Source organism: Diceros bicornis, chromosome 12, assembly GCF_020826845.1.
Source record: "Diceros bicornis minor isolate mBicDic1 chromosome 12, mDicBic1.mat.cur, whole genome shotgun sequence".
NCBI lineage: Eukaryota > Metazoa > Chordata > Mammalia > Perissodactyla > Rhinocerotidae > Diceros > Diceros bicornis.
Window position 1 is genome coordinate 53,429,927 of NC_080751.1, and position 12,954 is coordinate 53,442,880.

The 12,954-nt window shown below is 43.2% G+C and overlaps 1 protein-coding gene across 1 annotated transcript in view; it reads left to right on the forward strand.

The window, feature by feature from the left end:
* The window catches only part of ALK (ALK receptor tyrosine kinase), a 693,809-nt gene that overhangs the window by 226,081 nt on the left and 454,774 nt on the right, over positions 1-12,954 (forward strand). The window contains exon 3 of the mRNA XM_058551519.1: positions 108-272. Within this exon, the coding sequence (XP_058407502.1) occupies positions 108-272 (165 nt within the window). The remainder of the gene's footprint in view (positions 1-107; positions 273-12,954) is intronic.

Consider the following 12,954-nt stretch of genomic DNA (forward strand, 5'->3'; position numbering starts at 1 on the left):
GAAGGTTGTGAGTGAGATGAAGGGTAACTTCCTGTAGTGGAGCGATGGGGCTGGAAGGTCATGTTTGGGAGACAGCTTGCCCCGCTGACCTTTGGCTATCATTGCAGGTCTGGAGTGCAGCTTTGACTTCCCCTGTGAGCTGGAGTATTCTCCTCCATTGCATGACCTCGGGAACCAGAGCTGGTCCTGGCGCCGCGTGCCCTCTGAGGAGGCCTCCCAGATGGACCTGTTGGACGGGCCTGAGGCAGAGCATTCCAAGGAGATGCCCAGAGGTAAGGGTAGAGGCCACTGCAAAGTGTCCCGCGTGGGTCGGGACAGGGCTGGGATGTCTATTTCCGTTTGAAATTTTGAGTCTTCCCCACCCCTGCTCTATCCTGTTTCCCTTAAAACCTGTTTTTAATATCCATGCCTCTGCATGTCTTCTTGGGCTGTACAAGGAGGGGAGAATGCAAGTCCAATTTCAAGATCAATCCAACTCATTACTTTCTTATCAAGTGAATAGAATTTTATAACTCTTTTTCCTGCAGATTTCCCAATGTAAGATGCAGGAGAAAGTGCTAATCTGTTTGCTCATTTGAAATAGGGTTGCCGTATGAAATACAGGACATCCAGTTAAATTTGAGCTTCAGGTGAACAACAAATGATATTTTAGTATAAATAAGTCTCATGTAATAGTTGGGACATACTTATGCTTAAAAATTATTCCAAGTTTACTAGAAAATTCAAATGTAACTGAGTGCCCTGCATTTTTATTTGCTAAATCTGGCAATCCTAATTTGGAAGGTATTGTATAACTGGGTTAAATGTTAGTTTCAAAGCCATTAATGAAAGTTCAGGCTGCATATTAGCCTTGCAAGGGGCTTCCAGTAGTCCTGAGCTATTTACGAACATCTTCTGAATTATCAAGGACTGGAAAAGGTAGGTTCTGGATAAGTTGTGGATGCTTGTTAAATATTTGCTGAGTTTTTAAGAGAGAGATGCGGAGGCACTAAGCTCTGTCCTGCCTCCAGGTCTCTCTAAGGTAAATCTTAGAGCTCCCAGTTCCTTGGACCCTAAAACTCTGCTGACCCAGAATTGACAGCCTATGTTTCTGGCTTTTAGGAAGAAATAATAACTGACGTGGTAACGGACTTATTGGACTTTCAGTTTGCAAAGCCCTGCCACCTACACTGTCTCATTGGAATCCAGTTTTGTGAAGGAGGCAGGGCAGATGAGAAAGCTAGGGCTCAGAGAGGGGAAGTGACTTGCTAAAGATCACACAGCTTGTACATGTGGGTCCAGGTCTAGATGTCTGCTGTGATGAGTCCTAGATAGGAACACTGTCTACCACATCGTGTTTCTGTCTTTGTAGCAAAAGCTATGATGAGAGCCTGCCCTGGACTCAGTTCTTGGGGGCGATTATCTCAGGCTCATACTACTGGGAATCTACCAGGGACAGGGCTCAGGTAAGGTCACGGGGGAGGTCGGAGGTGGCACAAAAATAACTCATGCTCTTAGGCTTCTACGTCAGCCTTGAACCCTGAACTGTGAGACACCTTTCCTTTCTACAACTCTCCCAGGCTGACCTTTTCTGTTTTTATGACTGTCTTCAAATTGCTTGACCTTAATTTATATTTTAAGCTGCTTTCACCTGGTTACTGATGTGTCTTGTGGTGGTGTGTGTGTGTGTGTGTGTGTGTGTGTGTGTGCAGGTAAGTGGTTCTTAACCCGATAGTGCATCCAAATCTTCTGAAGAACTTATAAAAAATACTGCCTAGGCCCCAGAGCCTGAGATCTTGATTTAATAGATCTGAGATGGAGCCTAGAAATCTGTACATTTTTAAATTTTATTATAAAATCTAGCATGTGCAAAAAAGTAGACATAACGTATATACATGGATTAAAGAGTACAATAAAATCAACACGTGTTCTCACCACCAAGTAAAAGAATTTGACTATTGTCAGTCCCTTTACAACTTCTTCTGTCCTCCACCTAGATCAAAGTCTTTCCCGCCCCTCAGAGATAACCACTGTCCTGCATTTTGTGTTAATCAGTCATTTGCTTTTCTTTATGGCCTTACCACTTATGTATGTAGCCCCAAACAACACGTTGATTAGGTTTGCAACCTTTATATAAATAGAATAATACTGTCGTTTTGTGATTTGTCCATTTTGATGCATGTAGCTGTGGTTCATTTGGTTTTGAATCCACTGCATTAAAACACCACAATTTATCTCTTCTACTGTCATTGGACATTTGGGTTGTTTCCAGGTTTTTGCTATTCGCAACAACACTACTGTAAGCATTTCCGTACATGCCTCTTGATGTGTGTGCATGTCCACAAGTTTCCCTAGAGCAGAGAACTGGGAGTGGAATTGCTGGGTCCTGGGGTGCAATTTCCATTTCAATAGGTAATGCCAATCTATTTTCTGAAGTGGTGGCACCAAGGTATACTCCCTCTAGTGACGTATTAGTATTCCTCCCCAGGAGTGTACATCCACCCTCACTAGTACCTGGTCTTCAGATTTTCTCATTTTTGTCCATCTGGTGGATGAAATACAGTATCTCGTTGCAGCTTCAGTTTCCATGGGACTCTATTTTATTGTATGTTTTTATAAGTTTCTCAGGTGATTCTGAAGCATGGTTAGGTTTGTTATACTATTAATGTGGACCCCTTTTCAGACTTACTCCCATTCAACGACCCCCAGGGATATCTCTGCATCCCAATTCTCAACCTCTAGAAACAGTCCTGGCAGTCCATGCATTTTTGGTCACTGTAGATTTTTTTTATTTCATAGCTATTGAATTATGATCACAGTTCAGTGAGATCAGGAGAGAGGAACAAGAGGCAATTGTCCACAGACTTTGTGGAGTCAGACTTTATAACTTCTAAAATCAGTGCTTTTTAAATTTTTAAACATTTTTTAAAACAGTGCCAATAGATTGTGTGTTGCCACTCTCTGACCTGTTTCTCCTCCTCCATCCTCTGTCTTGTGATCTCTGGCATCTGCACGTCACACTGAGAACTGTGAGGAAAAAAAGGAAGAAGGAGAGGAGGAGAGGAAGAAATAAATGCTCACGTCTCAGTGTTCCTGAGTGTGGAAATATATTGATGCCTTTATGTTTTTAAAAAGCTAGGTCCCCAGGGCCAGGACATACACTGAATGTGAACCTTTTTCCATTAGATGAATCAGTCAGGATTGGAATATCCATTTTTTAGTAAGTGTTGTCAACTTCCATCTCTCTGAAAAATTGTTGCTCTTTCCAACGTGGTAGTGTGTCACAATACTAAGGACGGTGATGTGAACAACCATGGCAGAAGCCCCTGTGGATACGCCTGTCCACTTTATCAAGTTCTTTAGTGAACAGACACATCCACACATAACTCAGGGGCATCTCACCACTGTTGGAAACTTGTGTTCATTTTTCCTGGGGACTGATGGAGGGATCTATACTCACACAAGCTTGATCAGTCTTAGAAACAAGGGACTGACCTCCCAGCCTTTGTAAGGACACTTCTGGAATGTTACTGAGAGGTGTTCAGGACTTCCAATAATGGGCCAGTCATTGCTTCTTGAGTCAACTGATCACATTACTACCTGCTCCCTGAAGTAGAGTTGCTCCTCATGAAGCAGGCTGATGTATCTTAATGTCCGCTGACCTTCAGGGAAAGAGGTGAAGGTGAAGGGAGAGAAAAAAGATGTGCCCAATCTGCACAGTAGCAAAGCAAGGACCTACATCCCAGGCCTAACTCCAAAATCTTTAGAATCTCACTTTTTCTGTCATGTTGGCAGAAGGGATGCTGGTGGTGGAGATAGAAGGAGTGATGGGTGCCCTTTAGGCTAGTGTAGTCACTAGAGTTTTTTTTTTAAACTCAACATTTATTGGTTGGATGGTATTTAGACTCTACTGCAATATTTCTTGCCAGGGGATATAGAAGGGCCAGAAAAAGGCAGTGAGATAATACCAATCATAGATAATGAACTGTAAGAGTATAAATTCTGAATAATTTTAATTTATGGCCCCTGTAGCTGAGAATAATAAGGGAGATACAATTCAGAGCAGCAAGATAATAAAAAGTGATGATCATGATGGAACACAATTTTATAAATTAATAAAATCTTGAGGAATAATCAGGTTGAGGCATTCTGACTTTTTAAGAAGTGCCAGGGGCATGTTTGATGTCTACTACTTGTGATGTTTCGGAATGTAGTCAAGGGAACACATTTTTCTTCTCCAGCAAGACCAGATTTTGATCTCTAGCATGAACCCTAGTTTTAAAATGGAAAACAGATTGGCAGCCCCTCCCCAACCCCTCACTCATGTGCATACACAGGAAGAACGGGGGTAGACTCAGTTGGGAGGGCTGACATACTTCCTGTATCAACTCAACTTTCTTCCAGGGCACTGGTTTTCAAGTTTTTGCTTTTTTGTTTTTGGCGGAGGGCCTGGATGGAACTCTCCACTGAGATTCTTCTATTTATCAAGATGACTTAGTTTTCAAAAGATTGAGAAGCACTGTCCTAGAGCTCTGGAACAGCTAACGATGCTGCCGCGGATGACTAGGGTACTGCAATGCCAGAATGGAGTCATTCAGCCTTTTGGTCCACTCCTGTTGTACCTTTGTGTGTTAGTTTCTTGTAGTTGTAGAGAAAATTAACACAAACTGGGTCACTTAAAACAACAGAAATGTATTCTCTCCCAGTTCTGGAAGCCAGCAGTCTAAAATCAAGGGAAGTGTCGGTACCTTCTGACAGCTTTTGCAGGAGTATGCTTTCCATGCCTCTTTCCTAGCTTCTGGTGATTGCTGGTCATCTGTGGTGTTCCTTGGTTTATAAATGCATCACTCCAATCTCTGCCTCCATCTTGACATGGCATTCTTCTCTATGACTCTGTATCTCAAATTTGTCTCTTATAGGGACACATGTCACTCTATTTAGGTCCCACCTTAAATGTAGCCTCATCTCATCTCAAGATCCTTGATTATATCTGCAAAACCCTGCTTCCAAATAAGGTCACTTGCACAGCTACGAGGGATTAGGACTTGGACATATCTTTTGGTGACCACTGTTCAACCCACTACACATTGATTTTTCTCTCCTTGCATGAAGGTTGGCATGTGGATCCTGTGTGTCTCTCCCTGCACTGACGGCCTGTGGATTCTTAGACCTTTCAAGAAGTTAGATTAGGCAGGTTCAGAGGAGCTGAGATTAATACCAGAATTTCTCATTATTCCTTCAATTCCTTCCCCTGCTCCAAAGGTTTGCAATATTCTTAAAAGAGTCCTTGAACACCTCTCAAGTGGACTCCATCCCAGGGGCAAGAAAACTGGGCCACCTTTTGAGCTGTAGGTGCAGGCTTGATGGGAAATCTCTCTCATGATACAGTTCCCTTTGCACTCGCAGTCACTGGAGGCCGCAGCTGGCTGACTGAGTTGGCTCTAAGTCTCATGCTCTGACTCTTGACCCTTTGGGGTGTTGATAGGCAACTGGTGCGATGAAGGTCTGCCCAGCACTTCCTCATTCATCCAGAAACTTATCATTAGCCACCCATTTCTGCCCTAAGGCTTTATTGGCTCATTGACTGGGACCTCATAAATTAGCCTCTTCAGTCATTGACACACCTACATGTGAGTGGGTTCACAGATCTTTCTGGAGAGCAAGTTCCATAGATGAGGAAGGGAGGAGATGGCACAAGGACATGCTGTCAGTGAGATGGAGGTGGAGAGTCACTGAGAGCATGATCTCAAGCTTTGCCCTGGAAGCACCCCTCTTGTCACCGCTCCGCACTGTTGCAGAGGTGCACTGTGCTAGTGCTGGCTTAAAGTCAGGCGGTTACAGCGCTCAGGGTTTAGTGGTCACCTTTAAGGTAACCTGGTTAATGAGAGAGTCAATAATTGCTCACCTCACTTTGTCTGTATAAGCAGCCGTTAGCAAAGACCTCTGGTTTTGGAAGGATGTAGGAGCAGGAAGAGTAGTCAGGAGAGAGAGGCAAACTGGAATAGAAGAGAAGTGTAATTGGAATGACAGAGATATATACACAGTCACATACACACAGACTCAACACACATATATACATACACAAATACCTACTCTGGGACAGAACAATGTTCCTTTCTTTTCTCTTATTTCAAGCAGGATGATCCAAACTGGGACTATCCACGCCAAGTGTTCATGGGCTCCAGCCCCCGGAAGCTCCCTTCCTCTGTTGTTCACTTTGTCTACTATGAAGTTTCTGTTTTAAGGCAGTGGTCTCTAAACTTTGTTTTATTGTGTGCCCCATCAGTAAAATATTTCTGAACATGCACTCCTACCATGTATATATTCATCAATTATATGCATGTATTTCTTCCTAACTGTATAATATTATTAGTAAAGCTTAATTTCTTTCTTACTTCTTTAGATAAAAATAAACATTATCGTGGACACACTTTGGAGACCACAGCAGGACGTCTGTCCTCTGTAAATGGGATTTGACTTCCGGGTTCGCTAAGGCATCTCACCCTGGCCCCAGGGTCACCGATGTCTCTGTTCCTTTTCCAGTCCATTAAGGAGCCTCCTGGTTGGGTTTCTCCCTGCGCACTCACTTCCCATCAGCTCAGCTGTGCTAGCTGGGCACTCCTCCACCAAGAAGCCCTCACGGACAGATCTAGCCCTTGCAGAATCTCTGATTCTTAAGTTTCAAAGACCATTTAATCTCTTTTCTCAGAATCTACATGGTTGGAGAGGAAAGAAATCACTTCTGGGCTGAGTGCTGCTAACAATGCTAACTCACCCTCAAGAATCAAAAGATACCTTTCTCATAGACATTCTTGTTTCCATTTCAACTGATAGACCCAAGGAACCGGGTTGCAACCGAGTATTTCCTACTGGCTTATCTAAAAAAATTTCTTGATGGTGTTGTTTATGATGGTGAAAAACTAGAAACAATTTAAATGCTCAAACAATAGAGAATTAGTTAAATAAAATATAGTATACCTAAAATATTATGCAGCCATTACATTTATGCTATGTAAAAATATTTAACAATGTGAGAATGTATTCAAGGCTTATTATTAGATTTAAAAAATAGGTTAAAGCATGTGTATAATATAACTTGTTTTGTAAAAGAGAAAACCATATATATATCTATGGAAAAAAGTCTATAAGGAAATACACCAACAGAGTGTTAGAAGTCATTTCTAGATGACTGAATCACCAGTGATTTTTATTTTCTTCTATGTGCTTTTAGTATTTGCAAATCTGAGTCCAAGAACATGCATTACTTTTATAATAAGATAAAGCAGGTTATTATTTTTTAATACAAAGGGATCAAAAATTCCCATTTGAGGCTATATTCTATTACATTATTTTAGACTTTTTTGGGTAGAAAAACATGTTAACTCTTTTCTGCCACAACAACAACCAAAAAAGCCAGCCCTACTGGCTGGGATGAGATAGATAAGCAGACAGACAAGCAGGTTGCTTTCCTGCCTGCCTGGGTAGGGCACAGGGCACCAACAATTCACATCGGCTCACAAATCCAGAGTGCCCACCCCCCATCCTCTTTCTGCTCAGCTTATCCTTGAAAGGTGGGAAAGGACAATTGTAGGAACCAAATGTGCAGCAGGCTCAGGAATGTACCCAGGGACCAAGTGCAGCATGTAAGCAGGAGTGACATAAACAAGTCCTATTTCAGTTCAATCTTTGCCCCTTCAGACATATCAGAAGGGTTCCAGGTGGTCATGCATTTCATTTGAGCGTGACTTCTCATCATACTGTCACTGAGGGGATTTGTAGCCTTTTATCCCGGCTCCTCTTCTGGAACTCACCATGAGAGGCCACATTAGTTTTTTGGTTCTGTTTGCAGAAATGTGTCCTTCATCTCCCAAGCAATGTGGTAACCGGGCCTTAGAGCTTGACCCTTGAGCAATCCCTTCAACAAGCTGTGACTTGTGATTTGTTTATCCTAATGAGATTCTGGTACCAAGCTGGCAACTGGAATTTGAGTTCCAGAGAGGGACTCAAGGAGCTCGCATGTTTGCCTCAGAAGTGGGGTGTCTAGTGAAGTATTCTCCACTTCCCCATCATGATGGGCCTCTCCCAGGGTGTTGCCTTCTCTGCCTTTGAAGGAAAGCCTTCAGTGGGAGGGGATGGATTATGGTCGTTTTGTGAACACTACGCCCCTCCTTAGTTGATCCTAACAACCCTGTCCCCGGGGTGATGGGGAGGTAGGTACGTGGAAAAAGGAAAGAAGGACAAGAGTTGGAGAGAGAAGGGGCCTGAGTTCTCATCCCAGCTCTCCATAAAGCATGTCACTTACCTCTCTGGGCCTCGGGTTCCTCATCTGTAGGTAAAGTTCTGAGACTAGATTGTCACTAAGGCTATTTCCTGCTCTGATATAAGATTGAGGTTAGGCATATCCATTGCAAAGGATGGCCATGTACCAGGCGCAAAATCTGTGAGCTGTAGAAATTCCTACCAGCTTCAAGAGAGATACCCATCCTCCAAGGCTTGGCCGTGGCTTCTGGAAGCCTGACAGCCCCATGGCTCAGGTTACTCTTTGGACCACAGTGTCGAGATGTGAGGAGTGCCTCTAGAAACCTGTGTGCCTGGAGAGAAGAAAGAGGATCTCCTGCCCCAGTTAGCCCTTTAGCATAGAGGAATTTGTCAGATTGGGTCCTTGAGGCTAGAGAGCCTGAGGAGAGTTAGCAGTATAGTGCTGTGAGCTAGGGTGGCAAACAAAACAGTGCTGCCCAAAGAAGTTCGAATCCCAGGAACCTGTAAATAAGTTGCCTTCCATGGCAAAAGGGACTTTGCGGATGAGATTATCCTGGATTGTCTGGGTGGGCCCTATGGAATCACAGGAGTCCAAATAAATGAAAAAGGGAGACAGGAGAGCCAGAGTCAGAGAAGATGTGACAATGGAAACAGGGGTCAGAGAGAGAGAGAGATTTGAAGATCATTTAATTATGTGCTAGTTTGTATGAATTTTTTAATTTTATTCATTCTTTGAATCGTATATTCCTTCATTAAGCCAACAATTGGTAAGCCCCTACTGAATGCAGGGCACTGCAAATTAAAATCTAAGTCAAAGGGATCTAAAATCAAGGAGACATAGTTCCATGTAAAGTGGCAGCACAGCAGCTGCTGGCATTGAAGGCGGAGGAAAAGGCTGTGAGAGAAGGCAACGCAGGCAGCTTCTAGAAAATGGAAAAGGCTGGAAAATAGATTCTCCCTAAAATCTTATCCAGAAGGAACACAGCCCCGCCAATCCATTTTAGAATTCTGACCTCCAGAACTGTGAGATAATAAATGTGTGTTGTTTTAAGCCACTAAGTTTCTGGTAATTTGCTACAGCAGGAATAGGAAACTAATACAGCTGGTCTTGGCCAAGCTTGGAGGAAAAGTGATGTGCTCTTAGGGTACCATTCTGAAGAGGGCAGGGCTCGGAGGACTGACTGGGCCTCAGAGACACACTTCTTTGTAGTTACTGTGGAAGGTGCTCAGTGAGTCATTGCTGGGAGTGCAGTCTATAAACTGCCCCCTCCACTGGGGACAGAACAGACGTCTCTGGACCAGAAATGGAACAGAAATAGCAGCAGCAGGAACTAAGCTGGAAGCACGCAGCTGTCTCCGGGAGTCTGGCTCTTGTCGGTAAGAAGGACTGAAGGCACTCCCGGCAGGATCCTGAAATAGTGGAGCTGGGGTGAGCCTACCTCTCCCGAGGAAGGGAGCTGTGATGCTGCCCAGGACAGTTTCTGCAAAGCTCCTGTGTGAGGTGGCTGGAGGCAGTGAAATCACACACAGAGGGCCTGCAGCCGGCTGCCACGGGCTCAGGGCCTAGCCCTGGCTGTATCCCCAATAAGACTGGCAAGAGCTACAGTCTGCAAAGTGCTTTTCCATCCATGATCACGTTTGATTCTCACAACACAGGGAGATGGGTATTACTGGTGTCCCCAACGTATAGCTTGTTAAACTGAAGCTAAATAGTAAGCTTCAGAGAGAGGAAACCAGGTTTTCCTCGTTCATTGCGGTGTCCCAAGAGCCTGGCCCAAAGCCCAGTATAAAATAGACATTCAGGGTATTTCTTGACCCACAGTTGGAAGCTTAGAGAGATGAAGTAAGTTTGCTCAAGTCTACAAAGCCAATATGTGGCAGAGCCTGACTTTGAATTCCAGTTTTGTGCGTGTGTGTGTGTGTGAGGAAGACCAGCCCTGAGCTAACACCTGATGCCGATCCTCCTCTTTTTTGCTGAGGAAGATTGGCCCTGGGCTAACATCCGTGCCCATCTTCCTCTACTTTATATGGGATGCCACCACAGCATGGCTTGACAAGCGGTGTGTCAGTGTGCACCCCGGATCTGAACCAGCAAACCCCGGGCAGCAGAAGCAGAGCGCACAAACTTAAGTGCTGCGCCACCGAGCCAGCCCGTAAATTCCAGTTTTTAAACACTGAATCTCATGTTCTTTCTGCTATTTTGAGATCTTCCTAAAACACAGCGTTTCCCAGGCCTACTCCTACATAAGACTCACCCTCATTAAATGTCTGGCAGTGCAATCAGAAGTTCAGGGCATTGTCCACATACCCGTGATGCTAGGGAGACTCATTCTGTTCTATGACATAACCAAATTCTATCCACTGTGGTATCTGATAAGGGCAGTGTCTTCAGAAAGGTCTTGGAAAGCTCACTCTCACCTGTGTCTTCTTTGCAGATGGCTAGGGTGAGGGGTACTGCATAAGGCAGCTACGGCATGAAGCTTGCCATCCAGGCTACACAGTGATGCAATCAGTGTGAGAAGGTGGAATCAGCAACCAGCACTGCCCTTTTAGAAATGGAAGGGACACTGTGCTGGGAGTCAGGAGTGGGAGGTTGGCCGAAGGCTGACATGTGACCTCAGACCTCAGTCTTTCAATGGTAAATTGAATGGGTAGGACTAGATGATCTCTTAGAGTATGTGAGGCTGTCTTTCTGATTTCCTACTTCCTATTATTAAGAATCTTTTATTAGTGTTATATGGAGTTTTAGCCTCACTGATTTCCATATATCGAATGGTTCAGATAAGACACATCTTAAAGAAATATGGGCTCTGTTTAAGAAAAGACATGAACTGCTCTGAATTTATGCTTGAAGAGAATTGAAGGAAAGCCAGGACCTTACAAAGAGGAATAAAATAGAATGCTCTTGAATGGGGATAACTATAGTGTAATTCTACTTAGAGTGGAAAGATAATCTTTACCCATTCAAGATGGAGAAAGACTGGTTCAATGTAAGTTAGAGAGAGATCTGTGGGTCATTTTACCTCTGTGGCTCTCTTTCCTGACTTGTTATAAAAATCAATAGAAATAATGCACAAGAGAGCACTCTGTAAACAGGAAAATGGCATAGTAATGTGAAGCCTAGCCTGACAGCAATCATCTCAGCCACAGCATCCTGAAGCAAGGGGTTCTGCTCTATCTTGATTTAAGAATCTTGATCATAAAAGGCAAGAGGCTTATTTGGCCCAGATATCCATGTATAATATATCCAAGGGTGTTTTTAAACTTAGGACTTTTTGGACGTGACAAAGGAATTTGCTGAGAATGACTGAGCCCACCTGCGATGGTAATCATGCACATTTACAAATGGAATTGCAGTAGGCTCTGAAGAATACACGAGGGTTCAAATCTCAGTGTCTAGTTCTCCCCATTAAAGTATTGGTAAGAACCTTTAACCTGGGAGGCTGTGGTGAGAATCTAGGTCATTCTTATCTAAAACATTATGATCTATTTTGATTCTTTCCACTTCTTGCATTGGGATTCTTAGTAATGATTGCTAGTCATGCTTGATCAAAACATTTGTTGGGTATCAGGTCTTTCTTAGCTGATTTTTATGGAGGCTGTTATTATGCTGCACGTAGGATTCACTTGTTATTGAAACTGGTTGCATACATGGTGTGGCTGTTGCCTGTGTTCCTGGAGTGCCCTGACCTGCAGTTGGGTTCTCTTTGGCAACTCTCTTCTCTCTGATGTGATCAGCATTCTTTACACCTGGAAGCAGTGGAAGAGATATTTAAAATATTTTTTTGGAAATAAGAAATTATTGCAAGGTACTTAAAATGAGAATGATCTTCTCATTGGAAAGTAGATAGACATTAAATTTACTTCTGCAACAACAGCATATGATACTCCTGTTTAATACCCTCATCTCTGATATTGCGTGGGCTGCACAAATATAAAGTATTATTAAAGCATCACTCCTTAGATAATATACTACCCCTCTCCTAAGAATTCTTTTTCTTCCTTTATTAACATGATGTGTTTATACTCAAAAGGTATCCATTTCATAGCTGTGTGTACTCAGGGAGCTGAATGCGGGAGAGCTCAGTGCAGTTGCTGTTATCCCTCCCATGTCCAAGCTCTTAACTCAGATTATACCCCATTTAGAGCCTCTAACTATAAGTCAGATAAAGAGCACTGAGAATATTTTTTTTAAAAAGAGCAATCAAAATAATGCTTTCAAAATGAGCATTTTGGAGAAGGTCAGAGTCTTAATTCCTTCAGCTTGGAAACCCTCCAGAGATCACCAACAATTGTCCAGCCCTCACATGAGTGCTTCATTCCATTCTCCTATTTTTTTTTTTTTTTTTGGCTCTTACTGTTCCTTCTCTCTTCTCTTCCTGTCCTCTGTTCCTCTTCCCTCCTCACCCTCTCTTTCTCCTCAAAAGCCAAATGCATCCTTCCCATCTACACCTCTGGAAGCAGAACAGGCAGGATCAGTTCGGTCAGCCAGCACACAGACTGGAAGTGGGCTTCCCCTACAAATAAGACCAATTCAGACCTGGTGGCCACATATATAAGGATAAATTTGAGAAACATTGCTTGCTAAAGAAACAAGAGAGTTAGGCAAATTCTAGAAGTCCTCTGCTCCATAAGGAAATAATTAAAATAAAACCTTCATGTAATAGAAAAATAGCTGAGACAATTGGCTTCTTTATTCCTGGAGTCAAAGGCAAG